Source organism: Anopheles coluzzii, chromosome 2, assembly GCF_943734685.1.
Source record: "Anopheles coluzzii chromosome 2, AcolN3, whole genome shotgun sequence".
Lineage (NCBI taxonomy): Eukaryota > Metazoa > Arthropoda > Insecta > Diptera > Culicidae > Anopheles > Anopheles coluzzii.
In genome coordinates, this window is record NC_064670.1 from 102,376,228 (window position 1) to 102,398,823 (window position 22,596).

The 22,596-nt window shown below is 49.7% G+C and overlaps 4 protein-coding genes across 16 annotated transcripts; 1 reads left to right on the forward strand and 3 right to left on the reverse strand.

The window, feature by feature from the left end:
• The first annotated feature begins 123 nt into the window (after positions 1 to 123).
• Positions 124 to 7,553, forward strand: LOC120953482 (E3 ubiquitin-protein ligase RNF185-like). 4 transcript variants are annotated; one of them, XM_040373439.2, is made up of 2 exons: positions 124 to 549; positions 5,506 to 7,553. In XM_040373439.2, exon 2 carries the CDS (start codon positions 5,533 to 5,535, stop codon positions 6,406 to 6,408), a length of 876 nt encoding a protein of 291 aa, XP_040229373.1. In that variant the 5' UTR covers positions 124 to 549; positions 5,506 to 5,532; the 3' UTR covers positions 6,409 to 7,553. The 4 variants fall into 4 exon arrangements, with proteins under 4 accessions (XP_040229373.1, XP_040229374.1, XP_040229375.1 ...); XM_040373440.2 differs by having other exon boundaries at positions 124 to 426; XM_040373441.2 differs by lacking the exon at positions 124 to 549 and adding an exon at positions 1,045 to 1,259.
• Positions 7,554 to 8,471: 918 nt separating this feature from the next.
• LOC120953480 (WD repeat-containing protein 26 homolog) lies at positions 8,472 to 19,599 on the reverse strand. Of its 10 annotated transcripts, none has more exons than XM_040373431.2 (4): positions 19,470 to 19,599; positions 15,583 to 15,977; positions 11,872 to 15,161; positions 8,472 to 10,229 (listed from the first exon to the last, which is right to left on the reverse strand). In XM_040373431.2, exon 3 carries the CDS (start codon positions 14,029 to 14,031, stop codon positions 11,878 to 11,880), a length of 2,154 nt encoding a protein of 717 aa, XP_040229365.1. In that variant the 5' UTR covers positions 14,032 to 15,161; positions 15,583 to 15,977; positions 19,470 to 19,599; the 3' UTR covers positions 8,472 to 10,229; positions 11,872 to 11,877. The 10 variants fall into 10 exon arrangements, with proteins under 10 accessions (XP_040229365.1, XP_040229367.1, XP_040229362.1 ...); XM_040373433.2 differs by having other exon boundaries at positions 15,583 to 15,980; XM_040373428.2 differs by having other exon boundaries at positions 19,385 to 19,599.
• LOC120961436 (centrosomal and chromosomal factor-like) lies at positions 14,148 to 15,177 on the reverse strand. The gene is made up of 3 exons (XM_040385153.1): positions 15,161 to 15,177; positions 14,325 to 15,085; positions 14,148 to 14,251 (listed from the first exon to the last, which is right to left on the reverse strand). Exons 1-3 carry the CDS (start codon positions 15,175 to 15,177, stop codon positions 14,148 to 14,150), a joined length of 882 nt encoding a protein of 293 aa, XP_040241087.1.
• Positions 19,600 to 20,371: 772 nt separating the features above from the next.
• On the reverse strand, positions 20,372 to 22,135 carry LOC120953484 (uncharacterized). The gene is made up of 2 exons (XM_040373445.2): positions 21,021 to 22,135; positions 20,372 to 20,925 (listed from the first exon to the last, which is right to left on the reverse strand). The coding sequence occupies exons 1-2, from the start codon at positions 22,008 to 22,010 to the stop codon at positions 20,698 to 20,700; spliced, it is 1,218 nt and encodes a 405-aa protein (XP_040229379.2). The 5' UTR covers positions 22,011 to 22,135; the 3' UTR covers positions 20,372 to 20,697.
• Between the last annotated feature and the right edge of the window lie 461 nt (positions 22,136 to 22,596).

A 22,596-nucleotide genomic window follows, 5' to 3' on the forward strand; every position in this document is an offset into this window, starting at 1 on the left:
AATGTAACAACAATAAAGCGCACTTGGCTGTGTCGACCGGGCTTAAGCGACCCGCAGCTGTCACTGCACTGACAGCTGTGCGCGCTCTCTCTCTCCCTCGCCCTGTCAAAGTGTGAAAAAGAAAAATATTATTTCATCACACGCAAACTACTTTTCGTACGGCGCGGATGCACAGCAGCGCACCAGCTCCGCATAAAATTCAGGGCAAAGTTATCTACATTACCTACGCGCGTCATCGTTTCTAGTTCAAGTGCAACGCTTCGGTGTCCTTTGAAATCTCGAACCAGGAAACAGGGCTGTAAAGGGGGTACTGCGCAACACCAAACAATCGCTCTCGTGACTGTTCGGGACGGGTACAGAGGTGCGGATCATCCACTCCATCGAACGCAGCCATCTGAACGGAACCCAGCGAAAAGCAAAATATACGTACGTGTCTTTTCTGTGCGGCAGCGGCTCAAAGAAGCCCTTTTGTTTTTGGCGTAAAGGGAGAGGAGAAAAGTGTGTGACAGTGCGTGGAAACAATATCTAGCGCTGCTTTTGTTTGAAACGGTACGTGCGTGTTCCATCCCAATTTCCTACATTTTTGGTGCATTTCTAACAAATCCGAGACCTTCGAGCTGTGATTCCACTCGAAGCATATCCCTTTCGACTGTGTCCTGTGCATTCCCGTGAAAAAAACAACGCCAACCAGGATCGAAAGGAAAGAACCGATTTGTGTGTGTGTGTGTGAGTGGGCTGGAAAGTGAATAGGGGATATCCACCGAGTACCGTATCGAACTCGATCGAAACGTCGCGAACTTCACCCGCAAAAGGGGGAGAATATGAAATGGTTGAATTGGCTACTATCATCTCTCTCGTCCTCCCCACCATTCCACCCCGTTCGTGTGAAGGCTTAAAAGAGAAGCAAAGCAACACTCGATATGCGTACATGTGTGTGTGTGTGCAAACAGCAGGGATGTCACAAGTGCAGCACCAGACAACCCCTCCCCCCTCCCCTTAGTAGAGTGTGTCCTCCCCGAAGGGGGTTTGGGTGCAGAAAGGGCGGCAGTGTCTGTCCGGGTTCGCGACGATTTGTTTTGCCCCGATCGTCGTCGTGTCCCAATTGACGTTCCACAACACGCACAAACCCATACGTACACACACACACAGACACACATTGCATATGATTGTGCGCCTGTGCGTACCACCGTGTTTGTTTTTTTTTACATTTTATTATCATTGAGAGGCCAGTTTTCGACGGGTGGTGTCCGTGATCCGTAGTAAGCATATTCTGTATTAAATTGGATCAGTACTAAAGTGCTCAGTTGTGGTAATTTAGGGAAGAGGAGAAGGGTAGGAAGGCTAGTGGTGACACGGGAAATTTAATCCAAGGAACGAACAGTACTTAAAAACAATCAGCCCCCCCAAGCACAGTACTACGTAGTAGGCGACGGTATCCTTTTTTTCCTTGGGTGTGCTGACCTACCAAAGCATATCGTACGAGAAACCGTAAAACCAGTTCCGACCGGAGGAATCTTGTGTTCGGTACACAGCGCGTCAAGAGCGTTAATGTTCGAGAAACAATTCCAATTCGACAGTGTGTGCGTGTGCAGCGTTTTTTGCAATTTTGTGAATGCCCCCAACAAGCAAGGTGAAACGTTGAATTTTGAAACTCCGTTTTTTTTGTTCTGTCGCCTTTAAGTTTGTCAGCCAAATGGCGCCCCGGGAACGATGATGGCCGGCTAGTATCGATTGTCCGGCAGCTTCCCGTCTGTGCGTATGATGGTTTTTACTATTTTTTGTATCTCCTTTTTAGACAGTGCAAAATAGAGCGCGTAATGTACAAACACAATGACCTTCGAAAGGTATGTCGACCGCAAGGGAACGCGGACCATCGAGGAAATGTGAACGCTGCCGTTGCCCGGAGGCGAAGTGTGCTGTGTGGTTCGCTTATCCCAACCTGGAAGTCATGGGACACACACACACACAAACTGGATCGATACATCTAATAATATCAACAAAAACAACAAGACCCGTGAACGGGAACCACTTCTCCCGGCGACCGGTTTCCCAAGGGAATGCAAAACCAGGAAGCGAAACGATGGGCGGCTGTTAATTGAAACTTTTGTTCCCGCCACTCCCTTAAGGACTTGCAGGAAAAGTGGAAAACAGCTCGTTTTAGGTTTTGACTAAAGATGCGCAGCAACTCCACACGTGTCGTCGCCCAGCTTCATTGCACATCACATGATCCCGATGCGTTCGGTTGATAACGCCGAACGGGCTCCTCCATGCGACATTGTTGGAGAGTTTGCGGCATACAGACACACACCCAAACACCCGCTAAAGACGTCATCAACGGTGGGGTGATGCGTGGTGTGCAGTCAAAAAACAACCAAACGCACGTTTCACTTTGCGCGGCTACCACACACCGGTTTGCCGGTTGAGCGATTTCTAAGCATCCTAAGGTTGGGTTGGCAATCGGTTTCAGTTGCTCCGGTCGGTGCTGGTGCTAATGAAATGCTTCTTCTTCGTGAGCGAAGGCGCGAAAACGAAGGGGGCACACTGGCCAGCCAGCCAACCATTTAGCTGATGAATATACTAATCCATCCATCTGTAACGGTTTCCAACGTTGGACAAATTTCGCTGTGTGTGAACACACACCACGGAGCACACACAACTTCAACGAAACCTTCAGCCAAGGGCGTACTAAACCGACGAGGCGGGGAAGAAGCCTTTCTCACAAGCAAAACGCGGGCGGCAGTTGACTGTTGTTTTGCAGTACGGGGCTGTAGCGATTTCCATCCGCTTGTGCATACATATTTATGTACAACCAGGGGGGGGGGGGGGGGGGGGTGAGCTGTCTTCTTTTTTCTGTTCGGTTTTTGTGCAAGTTTCGAACGTTTTCGACCGGACGGCGACACCAGTACGTGCCGTGCTGCAATAATTTGGGTCGGTTGGGCACAGTGCGGCGGGACCGGTACACGCCCGGTCTCACGAGGCTGCGGGGTGTTTGTCGCAAAAAGCCCGTCCGTCCAAGCAAACCTCTAACCTTGAAAACTAGGTTGTGACTAATTGTTGTTGCTTGTCTGCAATAAAAACCGTCCCGTACAGGTCGGTGGTTGTCCAGTACGGCACGCGATATTCTTGCGCGGAGGGAGGCACTTTGAAAAGGCGATGGGGGGACAGTGATTGTATGATATGCAAAAGTAAGCTGTTGAACCCAAACCTCTTCTCTGCTGTTCGAAAACTGCTGTGGACGGTCAGGGTCAGCTTTCGTCGTATGTTTTTATGCTCACAAGTGGTGGTGGTGGTGGTGGTGATGTGCCAATGTGCGTTCGAACCAGTTGGAAGTCAATTAGCGAAAGTCGTCCACACTAGTGCGTTCTAACCAATGATTATTTGTGTTCATTGCCAATGGCGCAGTTGACAAGGGCTCTTATCAAAGTTTGCTGTGCAGACGAAGTAGTGGGAAGACGATTGCGGTCACTGGAAAGGAAAGCTATCCAATCTCCTTTGTCATAGATAAGTGTGTGTTTTGTTTTGTTTTAGTACTATAAACCAAAATAACACACACTGAATGTCCTACTGTTTACGATTTTGTATTAATTTAATATTCTCTTTCCTTTACGCGCGCTTGAAACAATGCCCCCACCCAGCCAGCAGAAAGCAGTTGCCTCCACCTATTGACCTTCTTACACACTGTGGCGGGTGGCGCCACTCACTAATCTCGTCCGCGATGACGTGTGTGCAGAGGACACGTTCATTAACATACGATGCATTGGCGCAATCCTTCAAAGCACCTCCCTCGAAAAGGACACGTCATACCTTTCCTATTGATTTGTTACGTACACACACACACACATGTGTCTAATAATTGCCGGTTCCCCGGATATGGTGTAGCACGTTCTTCTACCATTTAACAAATACCATTCGATACGTGCATGTTGTGGGTTGACCACCAGCGTCGATAGACTCTTCTGCTGGAGAACATAAACAAGCGGAAACAACTTGTGGGAGCATCGTAATTATTCCACGTTCCGCAGGACAATGTGTGTTCCTTGGGAAGCGTTGTTTCGTGTTCTGTTTGTCAGTTTGATGTTGATTTTCGATAAATAAAGCACTCTCCCTGTGTGTGTGTGTGTGTGTGTGTGTGTGTGTGTGTGTGTGTGTGTGTGTGTGTGTGTGTGTGTGTGTGTGTGTGTGTGTGTGTGTGTGTGTGTGTGTGTGTGTGTGTGTGTGTGTATGTGTGCATTAGTGGTGGGAGCTCAGAATCGGACCTACCCGATTTCGTGTGCGGAATTAGTTCCACAGCCAATTCCGGAGCCGATTCCGAAGTTAACTCCGGATTCAGAATCGGCTTCGGAATCAGAATTGACTCCAGAATTGGAATTAGCTCCGGAATGAGAATCAGATCTTGATTTGAAACAGTCCGGAAATCTTTATGATCGTTTACAAGTAAATTTTGATTATTTACGGCTACCAACACGTAGCATCATTGGATCCAAACGTCTATTCTTATGAGGATGCCGAAACCGACTCCGATTTCGATGCCAATTTTGATTCGAAGCCAATTCCGACTCTCCGGAATCGATTCTGGCAAGTTTTCTGGAATCGATTCCGGATAGTAGGTCCGGAATTGGCTTCGGAATCATAATCAGTTCCGGAATCGGAATCAGTAACGGAATTGAAATCGGCTCCGGAATCGGATTTGGCTCTGAAATCCAAATCGGCTTCGAAATCTGAGTTGTTTTCGGTATCTCCATAAGAAGAGACGTTTGGATCCAATGATGCTACGTACGATCTATTATCATGTACATTCCCGTGCTGATTTCGCTTCTGTAACTTCTTATTTCAATTCAAGAACTGATTCTCATTCCGGAGCTAACTCCAATTCTGGAGTCAATTCTGGAGGAGTTACCGGGCAGATAACGATTCCCAGGTTGATTCGATTCCGATTCTAGAGCCAATTCTGATTTCGGAATCGGCTCCGGCATCAAAATTGGCTCCGGAATTGATTCCGAACAAGGAATCGGAATCGGGTAGGTCCGATTCCGAGCTCCCACCACTAGTGTGCCTAGTGATGAGGTGCAAACGAGTTAACAAAAGCCAAACACACATACACACGCTCTTCATTCTTGAAAGACTGCACCGTCGTAACCTTGTGGGGGCTTAAAAGCACATCATTCGTCCTTCAGTGGGTCGGGGGGCGGCAGTATCTAACATATTCCAAAACAACCACCACCCAATCAAAAACACTCCAACGAGACGGATTAGAAATGAGGTGGAGAAACTGGTTTCCTCCCCCCCGGTGTCACTCCAATATCGGCGATGCAACGATGGTTGACGAAATGGGCTTTTTTCTTCTTCTGTGCAGCACCGAGCTGAGTGCAAATGTCGACAGGAAACCTTTGCTTTTCGTTGCATTTTACGACACACCGTGTTATCGTTGCGTTAATGTTTGCCTTCGTCTGACTAATTGCTTTTCCCCCTCTCTCTCTCTCTCTCTTTCTCTCGATCTCTTTTTAGGATACGAACAGTGTGCTCTAAACCGGCATGGCATCAACGACAGATATTCCTCCGGCCGTGGGCAACGCGCCCACCGCTCCCTTGCTAGAGGATCTCAACGAGGACACGCCCTCCTCCTCATCGTCCAGCACGGCGACGACGACGACAGACAGTGGCAAACCTTCGACATCGTACAGCTTCTCCATGCTCGGTGTGGATACGGCCATCCCAGGTAGCAGCAGCGGCAGCAGCAGCAGCAGCAGCAGCAGCAGCACCAGCTACAGCATCAAACGGCCACAGTCCGGGGACGATAGCACCCAGTCGGCGGCGGCCGGTGGTAGCAAAACCAAGACACAGCTAGAAAACGACACAGCCGGCGGCGATGGTGCGGGCGAGGGCGCATCGACCGGTGCGCCATCCACCGAGGCCGGCGAGGAGGAGAAAAAGGACGACTCCATGTTCGAGTGCAACATCTGTCTCGACACGGCCAAGGACGCGGTGGTCAGCATGTGCGGGCATCTGTTCTGCTGGCCGTGCATTCACCAGTGGATGAACGGGTACCGCAACACCTGCCCGGTGTGCAAATCGTCCATCAGCAAGGAGAAGGTGATTCCGCTGTACGGGCGCGGCGGCAGCAAGGAGGATCCGCGCAAAACCGTACCGCCCCGGCCGGCCGGCCAGCGTACCGAGCCGGAGCAGCCGCACGGCTTCCAGAGCTTCACCGGCGACGGCAGCTTCCACATGTCGTTCGGCATCGGGGCGTTCCCGTTCGGGTTCTTCACCTCCACGCTGAACTTTGGCGACTTTCGCGGCGCGGGCAATGTGACGCGCGAGAATACGCGCGAATCGGAGGAGGACCAGTTCCTGTCGCAAGTGTTCCTGTACGTGGCGCTCATCTTTCTGGCCTGGCTGGCCATGGCCTAGAGAGATAGAGAGGGGAGGGGGAGGGGAGGGTTGCGAGCGAATGTTAAAATTTTCCGAAATCAAATGGGACAGAGGGATAAACACACAAGGGCGGCGAAACAAGTCAGAAACGGGCACGCGCATACACGCACGTACGCACGTGCACACGTATCACCCCAGGCGTCGAGGAACCGGTGCAATAGGTGCGGCCGCGTTTAAACACTTTTGTGCGAATCACCTTAGAGTATTAACTGAAGAAAGACAGCTTTTTGGGGGGGGGGGGGGGGGGGGGGACGGTTTTAGTAAAAAAAAAAACACAAATTTAACCTCCTCGCGGTCAAAAATGCTATTCATCCTCTTTTTTTTTGGGACATTCTACAAGCACTGTCTTTTTGGAAGATGTAATCACGAGACGACCGGTGCAATCTACTTTGTGATAGCCCTTAGATGGATCCCAAATGATGTTTTTTTTTTTTTTTTTTCTAGGGAACAGGCGTGCTTTTTAGGGAAAATAGAACGATTTTTTCAACCGAAAACTACAACGGCCAAAAAAATGTAATGCCCCCTCCCCCACTCCCCATGAACCTCATAAGAGTCATTTTATCTAAAAAAACGAAACTGTAATTCCTGATACGTATGTATGTGTGTGTGTGCGCGCGCGCGTGTATGTCAAGTGTTGTCATTTTTTCTTTGTGCATAAAGATGTATGTAATTTATTGAGCGTAGTAATGTATAGGAGGTAAATTGGGGAGAGGAGGGGTGCGCATAATGCATTTTGCGGGTGAATCTAGAAAGGGCGGCGACGAAGATTTTGTAATTATATATATATAGATACTATGTACGTACGTATGCTTTATCCATCTTTTCGTTTATCGTATCGTTTCAAAACACTCCCCACTATTAGCCCTTTTAGCATATGAAGCAATAATTATATATATGTTTTTTTCTCCTATCTTTTTCCCTTTCTCTCCTCTGCGAGGTAAACGAAAAATCACACACACACACACACAAGAAACAATCGGAATGAGAATATATGAGGGGATGTGCAAAATAGAAAAAAAAAGAATGAAAAAGAAACAAGCAGTGGAACAGTGTTAGTGGTGTAGAATCGTGTCAATAAAGTTTAAGTGCTACATACAGTTCAAAACACAGTGAAAGAGAGAAAACATTGTCTCGAAACATTGGAGTCCAGATAGGGGGAAAAACATCTTATTGAGAACGAAGTGTAGAAGAGTATTACTGAGTAAGTAAACGCATTTTTTTTTCTTATTCTGCTTTTTTCGGAAGAAAATACTTCGAATGTATCCGTTTGGCAGAAGAACAAAATAAGAGCAGCATGTTCCATTACTCAGTTTAGATCTCTAATGTATCCTTTACTTAAGTTGAATCGTTGCGCCAGTGCTTTCGAGTGCTTTCGAACAAATCCACAACAGACGTCGTTTCACTCTACCGAAATGTGCACGTTTTCCGTTTTCCGCAGCATCAGCTGTGTATGAGTTTGGGGAGTTTGTCTTATTTATTTACCAGAATCAACAGAGCAAAACCAGCAAAAAAAATCGCATTCTTTCCTTTTTGATAACCTCTTTGATTTGATCTGATTCAGTTGATCATGTTGCTTTATCATGTTCATGTTTTTGATCTTTACAGGGTTTTTCAGGAGTTCTCATAGCTGTGGGACACCTTCTTGCGTGAAATGAACTTAATCGAATGCGAATTGCACTCTATAGCACGCTTGTTGGAGAAATCCTATAGGAATTTCCAAGGAGCCTGTCCAGAAAGGGTGCCATACAGACCAATTTCCATTAAATAAATTTCACTTCCTATAAGAAAGAGTCGTCCAACTATGAGAACCGCTCACATAGTACAGGGTATATATATATATATATATATATGTGTGTGTATGTGTGTGTGTCCCTTATTCTTATCTTGTTGTTAAGCAACACTTCTCTTTTCTCCTTAAACGCAACTTCTTTCCCGCACTGTTGACGCTAACGCAAAACTTAAATAAGAGATTCCAGCAAAAAAAAAAAACATGAAAAACAGATAGAAAATGTAATGTAAGAAAAAAAAAACACTCTAAAAAATCTGATTCGCACGTTCGTTTTTATTTTACCTCATTCAGTTAGTAGCAACAAACCGGCTGGGATGAAAAAGAAGGAAAAAAACACGAATTGGACCAATTTTTTTTATCTTCTGCTGCACGGTATAATGTAAAAGAACGACACTTAAAACACAATCTCAGCCGCATTTGTTTTGTGTAAGTCACAATGTATAATTTAATTTGTTTTTTTGTTGTTTTTGTAACGTGTTCTAGCAAGGGTTTCCTTCGTTTTTGCTTAACCAGATAAGGAGGATCCCTTCTGCTTCTTCGCTTCAGCCTTCTAAACATTAAAAAAACCGTTGCATGCATGCTAAACCATTCTACAAAACGGTGTTGTCTCGCGTACCATTTGTGCCGTATCTTCTTACCTTCTTCCCGGGCAGACAACTGCACAGCGCAATGCACACACGCGCCCACTTGCCTCTTGCTACTTAAATATTCACGTTGCTTTCGCCTGCTTCCATCCCCCCTTTCGTGCGGTGCAATTTTCTCCTGCTTTATTAAACGCGGCGTTCATTCTGGCGGCGGTGGTATCTAGCATCGAATAATCGCGGACACAGTTTTGTGTTTTTTACCTTACATAATTAATCTAAGCCAATCGCTAATAAACCAAATGATGCTCCGCTGATGTTGCTGCTGCTACTGCTACTGCTGCTGCCGGTGACGATGATGACAATGATGACAGCCCCGGTTCTCATCATCCATTGCTTGCTTCGATGCAGATCGAATCGAATGAAACATTCAACACGCCCGCCCCAGCGCTCACAAACAAACTGTTTCCATCGTTCACTTAGTATATTCGGGTTTTTAGATCTTTCTTCATTCGTTCCAATATGCTTCTCTGCTGAGAAGTTTTTGAATCATATGTCTGCCTTATTTGCTATGGGTGTGCGAATCGATCGGGATTGCTTCTCACTCTCTAGCGCATTACAAAGTTTTACAATCGTCTATCGGTGTGGTTATAGAGAAACGCTCTCTTAACGCTTAACACATCTTTCGCTCTCTCTCTCTCTTTCTCGTTCGGTTGTATTATTTTTTTTTTGTTCAACATCAACTTGCATTTCATTAACCTCTTCTTACACACACAGTGCCGCTATCCTTTACTATTGCGATTATATGGTTTCGTGTTCTGTTATCTCTTCCCTCCTCTGCAAGCTTTTTCTTATATTCGTTCGATTATTAAAACTACCGTTTAATGTCTAAGGTTTTTGTGTTTTGTTTCTCGTGTGTATGGTGTGGTTCTAAGCTTCATACATTCTGTGGTATGTTTTCCATTTCGCGCCACTTACAATACGCACACACACACACACACACTATTGCCCCTATCGAATTTGAAACTGCCGACCTTTAACGAATGCAAGGAAGGCAGGCAGCAGCAGCCGTCTTTGATCGTCGATCTAAGCGCTTTATTGCACCACTACCACCACCACCGTTCCTTCCTTTCCTGTTTACAGTTGGCGCCTTTCACGCGCCCAGTAACAACAACGTGCACATGGTGACCGATGCAGGCGACCGAGAAGCGCAACAGCAGCAGCAGTAGCAATGTAATGAATCACACGCACCACATACACACACACACACACGCGGGAACACAAGCGCTTCTCATTGTTGCTGCATGATGGCGGCTTTGTGGGTGCAGCAGGCGGTGTGTGGGGCGATGGTGGACAACCGTTCTTCGTTCCTTAAACGCTAAACGCTCTTGAGACCTGGGAGGGGGGGGTGATTGGGGTTCATTAAATATCTGCAAAGAAGGAAGGGAAAACCACACACACACACACAAAGAAACATTAGAATAAAGACAACACGGCAACAACTAACTGCATATATCAGTAACGTACACGTACACGCAAATATGCGCAAATTATGTATACTTTTCGTTCCCTTCTTCTTTTCTACATTATCTATAGTTAATACAGAAGTGTAGCTATTTTTAACGACCATGCATCGATCAATCGACCTTCGTTTTTCGCGTGCCGCGCGTACGCTTATCTTCTGCGCAAACACCTACGATGCATGCTTTCCATGGTGGAGCAAGAGCGGCGAGAAGCAGAGCATCGCACGCAAACACACACTGCTGGAACAGATGGAATTACAAACCAAACCCAGTACGCTTATCAAATTGCAGTAGGGTATGGGAGGGAGGAGCATTTTGTGCGCTGCTTCTGCTTCAGAGCTGCAACAACTACGTCCCTAAACACCTCATCGAAACTAGTGATGGGAAAAGTTGGTAAAAATCCGGAGTCGATTCAGATCCGACTCCGGAAGGTAGATCCGCGCAGAATTATACGGCGTCGTTTAGAATCGTCTGGAGTCATCCGGAGTTATCCAGTATCGTCCGGAGTCATCCGAAATCGTCCAGAGTCGGCCAGAGTCCGCCAGAGTCGACCGGAGTTGGAGTCTTCCGGAATCGCACCAAAGTCGTCCGGAGTTGGAGTCGTCCGGAATCGCCCGATGTCGTCCAGAATCGTCTGGAGTCATCCGGAGATGTCGGAAGTTGTAGTCGTAGTCGTCCGGGTAGAAGTCGTTTGGAGTCGTTCGGAGTCTTCCAGAGTCGCCCGGAGTCTTCCAGAGTCGTCTGGAGTCGTCAAGAGTCGTCGGAAGATGTAGTCTTAATCTCCGGGTAGTAGTTGTAGTCGTAGTTGTCCGGGTTGGAGTCTTTCGGAGTCGTCTGGAGTTGTCCGAAGATGTAGTCGTAGTCGTCCGGGTAGGTGTTGTAGTCGTAGTCGTGGGGGTAGGAGTTGTTCGGAGACGTTCATAGTCGTCCGTAGTCGCCCGGCCAGAGTCGACCGGAGTTTGAGTCGTTCGGAGTCGTCTGGAGTCGTCCGAAGTTATAGTCGTAGTCGTCCGAAATCGTCCGAAGTTGTCGTCGTCGGAAGCAGTCGTTCAGAGTCGTCCGGAGTCTCCCGAAATCTTGCTGGAGTCGTAGTCGTCCGGAGTCGGCCTTCGGAACAAAGGCCTATAAGACAAAAAATACACGACGAAATTAAATGCCTAACAACAAGCAGATTGCACCAGACGCCTACAGTTGACTCCGATCGACTTCCGTCAACTCTGGACGATTACGAATGACTCCGATCGACTACGGCTGTCTCCAGACGACTTCGAACGAATACGAACGCCTACGACTCTGGATGACTCCAGATGACTCCGATTCCGAACGTCTCCGGACATCTCCGAACGAATTCGAACGACTCGGAACGACTACGAACGACTACGAATGACTACGACTCCGGATGACTTCGACTCCAGGCGGAACTAGTAGTTCCCATTTTGCCGGAGTCGGCATCGAACTAACAATAGTCGGAGTCGGATCGGAGTCGTGGTTACGCTAAAAATAGCACATCACTAATTCGAACCTTCCCCAGTACCCTCATCACACTTACCTAACATTATGTGATATTCCAGGACGATGTCGATAGCACTTCGATACTGCCACCGGGTCCTCCGGCTCCTCCTCCTACGTTGGGCGGATGGCCAGAACCGCCACCACCACCACCGCCACCGCTTGAGGATGAGGTGGAGGAGGACGTCGAGGTGGCGGAACCGGTCGAGCTGATCGAGGCACTGTCGGCGGCACCACCCACACCACCACCGCTACCGTTCGTGTGCACCTGCGGATGGTGCTGGAGCGTGTTGGCCACACCGCTACCGTTCGCCGTCCACTGGGTCGGCGGTTGCTGGGGGCCCCAGATACGCACCGTCCCATCGTCGGACGCGGACGCCAGCAGCGCCGGGTAGACCGGGTTCCAGCTGACACAGTTGACCGTGCGCGTGTGCCCGATCAGCGTCGCCAGCGGTTCCTCCCGGCGGATGTGCCAGATGTACACCTTGTTGTCTTCGCTGCCGCTCGCGACGAAGCTTTCGTTCACGCCGCCGAAGCACGAGTAGATCGTGTAGTTGCCCTGCGTGACGCCCTGGAACCGGCGCACCAGACACTTGTCCTGCAGGTCCCACAGGTGCAGCCCCTGGGAGGAGATGTTGAGCAGGGCGAGCCGGTCGGCCGAGTTCACCGAGAACGTCATGATCGGGCACTGCTCCTGCACGATGCCGTAGTCGGTGCGTGGATTGTCGAAGCTGTACCCCCGTATCCGGTAGTGCGTGTCGGCCGCCAGCACCGTCTTGTTGTCGGACAGGAAGGACAGCCCGTTGACGCGCACCCCCTCCCAGTTGTCGTGCAGGATGCCGTCGAGATCGACCAGATAGAATTGGCCGCGGGTGCCGCCGGTCACGAACCGCGTGCCGTCCCGGTTGAACGCCGCACAGGTGAGGCTGTCGTCGGTCGAGTGGGAAAACTTGGTCACCAGCTTTTCCTGCTCCACGTCCCAGATCCACAGGTCCGGGCAGTCGTCCGGCCCGCACGCAATGAAGTGCTTCGAGTCCGGGCTCCAGGCAATGTACGACACGCCGTACGTGTGCCCCTCGAAGGAGCGCTTGTTGCGCAGCAGCAGCTTCACCGGATCGACCTCCCACACGATCACGCTGTTGTCCTTCGAGCCCGTCGCTAGCCGGCGCCCGTCGGGCGAGAACTTGCAGAACCACACCTCGTCCGAGTGGTCGTTCAGTACCTGCAGCGGCTGGAGCGGGAACCCGTCCGCACTGCAGTTGTGGTCGACGAGCAGGGACACGCTGTCGATGCTGGTGCTCCACGTCATGTCGTGGCACTGGCAGCGGTCGTTCTGCAGCTCCACCGCCTGCACCAGCAGGGAGCGGAGCCGCCGCGGGGGCAGCATCACCGTCGCCGGCAGGTACGACTGCAGCCTGTCCATCAGCCGGGTGCGCGACTTCGGCCCCTTGCCCTCCCAGCCGGCCCGCGCGTACAGCTCCGCATTGTTCGTGCACATCATGTACGAGGACAGCTGGTGGACGCGGGGCGTCTTGTGCTGCAGCGGCGTCAGCTCGTTGCGCAGCACGTGCAGCGCATCGATCGGGCGGCCCTCCTCCAGATACTCGAGGTACTTCTGCTCGAGCAGCAGAAACTTCATCTCGTTCAGGCTGGCCCGGTCGCTCCGGATGTCCACCAGCGACTGGAGCTCCTGCAGGTCGTGGTCGGCCTTGTTCCAGTCGCCGGACAGCACGTGGATGCGGAACTTGGACGCGGCCGGATGCTCCAGGCAGCAGCCCGCCTCCTGCATCAGCATCTCGGCGCTGCGCTCCAGCCCAATGTCCTTCAGGTGCTGCCCGATCAGCCGCACGATGTCCTGGTTGGTGCGGTCCAGCTTCACCGTGCGGTGGGCGGGCGATGGGCGCGATGAGCCACCGCCGCCGCCACCGGCCTCACCGTTCGTGGTCAGTCCGTTGCTGCTGTTGCCCATGCCGTTATCGTTCTCGGCCGGGTTGTTGTTGCTATTGCTAACGGTGGCATTATTACTATTACTACTGCTGCTGCTGCTGCTGCTGCTGTTGGCCACGGTGTGACCATTTTGATCACAGTTTGATGCGTCCATCGGGGAAGCGGTTGAGGCGGGGGTGCCTCCACCCGGTGCCGCCCCGTTCTGATTACCACCACCACCACCACCACCACTGCCGACGTTATCGTTCAGCATCTTTCGACGGCGCTTCGAGCGTGGACTGCAGTCGTTGTTGTCGTCGTCGTCACTACGCTGCTGCTGCTGTTGCTCGCTACTCACAGCGATAGAGTAACGGTTGCCCGCCTCCTCCACTACTGCACCGTGCTGTTCTGTCGCCGGTTTCTCCCCGTCTTCTTCGTCGTCGTCGTCGTCGTCGCCTTGGTCGCCGGCTGCGCGATGCACCGAGTCTTTGTTGCTATCGGTGGCAGTGTCTAACGCGCGTGCGGACCGATTAGGTTGCTGGTGAAGTGAATGGCCGCCGCTCGTACCACCCGAGCCGTGCTGACGCAGCAACGACGTCGGCGCAGCGCCGCCGGACGAGCTCGAAGTGGCTGGAGCTGAGGACGACGAGCGTGCTGGCCGGCTCACCGTGCCAGTATCGTCGGGCTGACGGTGCACTGCCTCACCACTGTCCACGGGAGCCGCCGCTGCTGTGACGCTACTGCTGTGACGCTGCGCTGCGGACGCTCTGGTGCTGCGACGCTTCGATCCTCCGACACTACTACTACTACTACTACTGCCGGCACCTTCCTCACTACCGCCTTCTCCGCTTCGGCCCCCACTTCCGCCGGCAGCTGGCACGAGGACGGCGCGCGACCGGCGACGACTAGCTGTGGGGGTGGCGACAGCAGCAGCAGGACGACGACCGTCGTCGCCCTCCCGTTCCTCCTTCTCCCGTTCGGCCACAGCCGGGCGAGAACGATGGGCGTGCGGAGCCGCTAGCTGCCGTTCCTCGCCTTGCTGCTCCTCGTCCTCCTCGGCTGCAAGTGCTGGTCGCTGCTGATGCTCCTGCGGCTGTTCGGCGGCCACCGCGAAACCCCTGCCGACTGTGCGTTGCTGCTGCTGCTGCTGCTCCTGCGGACCGTCTACGACAGCGACGACAAGCCCGATACTGTCGACCGGCGGCGAGGGCAAGTCTTGCTGCGTCGGCTGGTACGAGTACTTCCTCCGCTGCGCTGCTGCTGCTGCTGCTGACGGTGGTGGTGGTCGTTCATTGAGGTCTTCGTCCGACGACGAGGACGAGCAGGACCTTGCCGAAGAGCCGCCGCCAATCGGTTTCCGAAGGCAATCAATTTTGAGTTTCTATCGCGGGCACCATTCAAACTCTGCGAAGTACACCATATGTAGGCAAGAGGCAGATGAAACAAAGAGCGTACGGGGGAAGAGCATAGTAAAATCAGCTTAAAGACAAAAGAAGGAATGCTCCTGTCCTTGTGCACGGTGGTGATAATAGTGTGAAATCTTGGTGTGTGAGAGAGAGAGAGAGAGAGAGCAAAGATCGGGACAAGTAAAGACGTGAAACTTTGAGGAGGAAAAAACATGTGTCCCTAACGCAATCTTTCTACCTTTTCTTAAGTAATCATGTCGAGATTTTCACTACGTAACCCTATCACGAATCGGACGGATTCGAACACAGGACGGGAATCGAACCACATCCAGCCAAAAACTTCACCTACAAGGACAATCGATGGGGACGCGGCCACCGTGCCTCGCTACTTCTTCACATTTGCACCAAAAAATACTTACCAAAAAAGGAAAAGTAATCTAAACCACGACTGGTGCGAAGGATTCCACTTCCCAGCACACACTTTGCTCGTCTCCGCACGCACACACACATACAATGGTGATGGTTTCGCGCAGCCTACTACTACTTCACTCGGGCACCTTCTTCCCGAAACGTCTTGTGGCCGCCGTCTTTCCTCCGGCCCCCGTACCAGTCCGCTCCTGGCCCCTCGCAGCACACCGTGTTGCAGTGTCTGTCAGTGAGTGTGTGTGTGTGTGTGTGTGTCTGTTGTGTGGACCAAGAAATCACTTTTCACTGCACCTACTTCGATGCAGCCCCAGTAAGCAGGTTGGTGGTGTTCCGTCGTCCTCCCGGGTCCAGGTTCTATGCACCGAACTCAACTGTCGTAACAATGCAACTGCTTGGAACGGGGGGGGGGGGGGGTGTACAGGAAGAGCAAAATGAAGAGAGAGAGAAAGAGAAGAAAAAAAAACAGCATCACTATTTAGCAAAAACGCACACAACACACGCACACTTGTCACGAAAAAAGTGCATCCATTTATATTGCCCCAACAAGCATCGTCACGGCTGGCTGGTGCAGCAGCACCACCACCACCACCACTGTGCCTGTGTTGGTGTGTGGTGTACGATGCGATTGAGGTGGTGGTGAGGGCAAAGGGGGGGAGGGGGGGGGTAATTTTTGCACGATTTCGATACCGATTGGCCCCCTTTTCGAGATGGTGGTGTTGGCATGGGTGGGCACTGCTTTTTTTTGTTTTTGCTACACTACTTTGCTGCACACCTACACTGCTTTTGGCAACGGGACTTCGGGAATGGAAAACTTCCAAAACAACATTACATCCGCACAGCTTTTGCTGGTGCTACTGCCATATGCAATTTCTATTGCTTAGAGTTTTGTTAATTGCTTTTCTGTTCTGTTGGAGGGTGTTCTGTGATTGCTGCTGCTGCCACTTTGCTACACTGCTGAGACGACAAGTCTTGAAATCGTTTTCACTTTGACGTACACGAAGAGAGGCTGAGGACAACCGCAGACGAACGGCGGTTTGGGGAAAAGAGAGACAGAGCTAGAGAGAGGTAGTGGAAAAGAGACACGCGCCAGACCGCTAGCCTACTCTTGCACGTTGCTACAGTGCGATGTTCTCGCGCAGCACTCCTTCTCATCCACACACGCACACTCTCTCTCTTTCTCTCTTGCTTGCCGAAGCGAGCCAATTGCCTGTCAAAACCAACCAATACATACAAAACGGTTGCCCTACAGTAAGCACATTAGCGAGTAGCGCAAATGCACGGCCAGAAAGAAGAGAGAGAGTGAGTGAGATATACTGCAATCACAAGAAAGAAGGAGAGAGAGAGGTAGAGATTCTGTTTGAACACAGATCAGAAAGGGCGATATCGAATCAAGAAAGTACTTTTTCAGTGAAATTAATGCGCGTTGCTGCTCTGTTGTAGCCCTTTTGCCTCTTCCCTCGGCTAACGAACCCTTTGCAACGGGCCCTGTACACACATACATGTGTGTGTGTGCGTGCAAGGAGCGCGCGCGTGTGTGTGTGAGCGTTGCGTTTGCGATGTTAGCGAGCGAGAGCGAGCGAGAGAGAGATGGAGAAAGAGAGAAATAGCATCAGCGCGTAATATTTACGCTTCTTGTACCCCCGAAACCAGCTGATTCGTTCATGATGCTGATGTGTTGATGCGTACACATGCTGCAATATTGGGGTGATTTCGTTTGGAGATTGGACATTTCTTCGATTATTTTATTATTCTTAATGGAATGTAATGAGCCAATTCAGCATCTAATATTTACCATTTTTTGCGGACTTAAAACCTCTGTTTTAGGCTTAGATTTAATTGCAGAAAACATTGCAAGCTATTTGTTCCAGAATATTTAAGGTTGAACCGACACCCCAGAAGGGAATATCAAAAAATGTAACAGCTTCGCTTTGGTAGGTTTTTGGAGCAATAGTTGAAAATTTCTCCCACTTGGAGGCAATATGTATAGATGTCGCTTTTCCCAACAAAAATATAGAATCTCTCTTTTTCTTCTTTTTCCTACCTTTCTAACAAGTAGTAGCTTTTGGAGGAAAATAATAAACATAATTAATTTTAAATTAGAAATATAGCAGAGTGACACAGATTTTTTTTACGCAGCGACAACACACCCTTTGCGTAGCCACAAAATGGGAGCCGCGGGGCGAGCAACACCAAATGCTTTGTTTTTACGTCGTAGGCTCAGAATTTTGTGTGCAGTGTGTATAATGGTTTTGTTTACATTTTACACGCACTTTTTCTCGGTTTACGCACGCACACACACATACGCAAACGAGACAGGACATTCATGTCCCTTTCCACAGATCCTTTTTTTTCTGTGTGTGCAGCTTGAGCCTGGACTTGGAAGCATAAAAACCATGCTGGTGTGAGCTCACTCACACACAGCCACACAAGCAGACATACACACACACAGGCATCCACGTTTAATGTGTTTCTTTGTTTGCTGTGTGGATAGTGTTTCAAGAAAACTCCAAATGGCATACTTTGATTTACATTTCATTAGCGCTCAGTGGACAGATTTGCACAGGACAACATCAAAATCGATCCAGAAATGCATTTTTTTCATTCAACTAAGATGGTTTTAAGTGTTAAGTTAACACACACACATACAAACGTACACACTAGCGATTGTCCCTGCCCAGTCTTGTTTTCCATTGATCTTTCAAGCTGTGGCTTCAATGAAATCAATACTGCAAAGAAATTCTACTTTGTGCTGCGTTTTGATTGAAAGCAAACGCATGACGCACAGCACCAGAAATGCCATTCGAAGGGGTAGATGAATTAATAATAGAAGTGTGAACTAATAGAAGCAACGTGGGAAGGAAGAAGTAGGACACAACAGCAGAGTGCTGTAGCAAACACAACATACATACGCATACATACGCAGGTGAACAAAAAGAGAAGAGGAAGAAGAGGAAGAGGAGGAAAAACATAAAACACCAATGGAGCATAACTCTCTATTGGTTGGTTTTCCTTCGCTGGCCACTCTGCTTTTCTGCCACCATATTTCCATTTCCATGCAAACCTAAACCCTGGTCCTCTCTCTCTCACTCTCTCTCTCGTTCCCTTTTCTCGCTCCTCTCTTCATGCTTGAGCTGTCATTCTTCTGAGTCCAAAATGAAAAAAAAACCTTGTTTTGCACCACCTCAGAACAGAAAATTAGTGATTTTCCTCTAAATTTCCTCTCGTTTTGGATTTTCACAATTCACGGACACACACATCACACACACACACAGATGTGCTACTCTTATTGGAGTCTGATTAATTTTGTTTCAGATCGTGAAAAAAGTTATGTTTTCACATTGACTCGCACACACAAATACTCGCACGCATGAATCGTACACATACACAAACTTACGCACACACACACACACGCACACACACAAAGGTGATTAAGATGTGGTTTTCTTTAGTACAGTTCTTCCTGCCCTATCCAAGTATGCCTTTGTTCCCATTTCAAGATTGCACACACAGCCTGCGAAGAGGAAAAAGGTGCGAAAGGGAAGAGGAGAGGTGTCAAGGAAGTGAAAAGAAACAACGAAAAAATCCCCTGCAGCCTTTACTTTCACATTGAACGCTGCTGTTTGCTGTTTTCAAAGCAATGGAAGGTGTTTTTTTTACACTGCTGCTAACACACCACAAAACGTATTGACTGCCATTGACAATTTCATTTTTCGCCACACAAAGGTGCAAAAACAACAACAACAACCACAACAAAAAGATAGAATTATAAATGCGAAGAAAATTGTGAAGCCTCACCACCACACCCGCTCGCTCGCTCGCTCGCCCGCAGCCAGTGTGCTCTCCTTTGCTTGGTGAACTTTGGTGAACGGGATTTTCTTACGATGCGTTTTTCGCTTCTCCGACGCACAGATTGCAATTGAACTTTGTCGTTGACACCAGAAATAGAGAAACAGTAATAACGCGTATGTGTACGGTGGACATACGAGTGAAGGGATGCGTTTGTCTCGTTTCCCTGCATAGAAAGAGACAACACACATACACAGAGAAAGAAAGAGAGAGGTACAGCACATTAAGCACGGGTTCGACAAAGCAGCATGTTGACAGGTGTGCGCGTTTTGACAGGAACGGTTTCTTGGAGCTTGCACCTGTAAGCAAATTGCAATTTTACAGCAATTTCGTGAATTTTAAAACATAAAACGGATATTTTCATTTGTAAGTCTAATTAATTCCAATCCTAAACAACAGCTTGCTTATGCAAAAGATATAAAAATGAAATTACATGAAACATGCTCCTCGTGTGTGTAAGCGGCACTTTAGCAATGAAAGGTCAGTACACAACACAACAAAACAACACGTCACTCGGTATTTCAACTTTTGCGACACATCTGGAAGATCCGGGCAAAGCAAGCATAGAGATTTATTATTTCAAGAAACACCTGTACAAATTAGTGACAAAACTCAAGGGGAAAAAATGCGTTAAACAGATCGTCAGCTGTTATTTGTTAATTGTTTTGTTGTTGTTGTTATTTCTTCAAAAATGATTTTTTATTGCTCTTGCACTGAACGTAACAAACAAAAAGAAGCTCCATTTCAAGATGACGACCGACCAAAATTGACGACTTTTCACTTTTCTTGTACCGCTGACCCAAGCAGTTGAGCAATTTTGGTGCTCTCTGTTGCGATAGCAAATTTAAATGCGCCGTTTTTACGCCCCTTTTCTTTGATCCCTTATATGCTGCAGAAGATGCAAATGGAATGGATGAAAAGCATGGCTTGTTCGAGTGGAGTGCACAACAAAAGCAATCGATTGTATTTTCACTTGCACAAACCCTGACAGATAAGGATGCGAAATCAATCTTTTGCTGTACTGCAATGGAAGCAAGTTACATTAACGTAGAAGGAATTGGAAGAACATTTTCTCGACCGGCTGTAATACAATCTGGCCGCCCTGGGGGGGGGGAAGGGGAATGTGTCTGTTGCGTGCGTTCGTTGGTCCGTGTGTGCGTGATTCCGGATGCCACACACCAGGCGGCATATTTAACATTTTAAGTAACAATACTAGAACAACAGCAGTCAGTTCCTGCGCCCCGTTCTCCTGCTTCGCGCGTCTAAATGCGGCTCTTGCCACTGCCCGTCTTGATGTCGAACAGCTTCCGGACAAAGTACACCTGCACCGAGGTGGTGAACACGATCACCAGGATCTGCAGCACGGACCACTTCCAGATGTACGCATTGTTGTCCAGAATCAGCGCATAATCGCGGGCCTCGTTGTTGCGCGAGTGGGCCTGATACTGGAACATGGCGTTCAGGTTCCGTTCCACCGTCGAAATGGTGCCCTGATGTTGTATGAAAGATAAAGACAAAAACACGATTGTACGATAAGATAATGCTGCACCAGCAACACACCAATCCATTCCCCATGCCCACGCACCGTAAAGTTGTTCATGTTGACGTTCAAATCTTCGATCTCCTTGGTGAACTTTTCCCACTCCTCGTACCGGATCACGGTAATGTACAGGTTGACCAGCTTGCTGGCAAAGCGCGAAAACTGGTTGTCGATGCAGACGGCGTAGAAGCCGCCCATGGCCGCACCGTCGGTGTAATCGCTCGACGCCTGCCACTGGTACGGGTGGACAATTTCGCCGCGCGGATTGCGCACCGCAAAGCCGGCCATCCCGTCACCGCCCCGGATTACGTGGAAGCTTACGTACAGCGTGCTGCCCTGCTGGACGTACTGGAAGTAGCAATCCTCCTTGCCGGCATCGATGTGCACCTTGTAGTCCATCGCGACCGCTGGCAGCATTTCGTACCATGGTCGGTCGTGCTCGGGGATGTCCTGCAGCGACACTACCGGCGGTGGATGGTGCTGTCCGCCGAGCTCGTGCGGAGGTGGCTGCTGGTGAAACTGTTGCTGCGGAGGCGGGTGCTGCTGGAATTGCTGAGGAGGCGGATGTTGTTGTTGTTGTTGCTGGAACTGCTGCGGCGGCGATGGCTGGTGGTGCTGCGGTTGGGGAGGTGGCTGTTGTTGCTGGAATTGTTGTTGCTGCTGCTGAGGTGGTGGATGTTGTTGCTGCTGCTGGGGAGGCGGTTGTTGGAACTGTTGTTGCTGCTGCTGGGGAGGCGGTTGTTGCTGGAACTGTTGTTGCTGTTGGGGTGGAGGCGGCTGTTGCTGCTGGGGAGGAGGATGTTGCTGCTGGTGCTGCTGTGGTGGAGGCTGTTGCTGCTGCTGCTGCTGCTGATACTGTTGCGGTGGTGGATGTTGTTGCTGCTGCTGCTGCTGAGGTGGAGGATGTTGTTGCTGCTGCTGCTGGTGCTGTTGCGTCCCAACAAGAACGTACAATTGACAAAACACTAAAACATACAGCACGACCGTCCCGCGAGGGAGCCTACTTTGCCACGTAAAACCTTTCCACACGACCATCGCTTCACGGTGTATGCAACTGGTTGTGCTGCGCGGTGCTGTGCTGCTGCCGAGGCAGACGGCTTGCTGGTGAAAGGCAGTGCGAGCAGGACAGCCTGCACGCACACTCTCTCTCTCGCCGCTTGTCCGGTCTCTTTCTAGCGCACGCACAAGCAGCAGGTGAATCGGGACTTGTTTTGACTCGCAGCAAGCCGCACACTGCCTCAGTGTGGCCAGATTAGTTTGGCGGTTATCGGTAGGAGCAAAATTTTATCAATAGTTTTCAGTAGGAGTTTCAATTTGTAACGGTAGTTTTCGGTATGTTTTGAAGTGTTAAGGGGGGGGGGGGGGGGTGCTAATCTGCAAGGGAAAATAAATCCTTGTTTATTTAAAGGAGATGCATCAGATTTGGTTTATAGTGGTCACACGAATGAGGCCTTTCTGAAGCATCGATCTGAAAACTGTACTAGCGATTTTATGCCAACGAAGGATTGAGTTGCACATTTCTTTTTGAACGGTGGAGATTCCCTTTTCTAGGGGTTCCACGCTTAGGACCAGTCGCAGTGGCAGCTCTTTTTCCGGTTCTGTTCGTTCGTGATTTTCATAT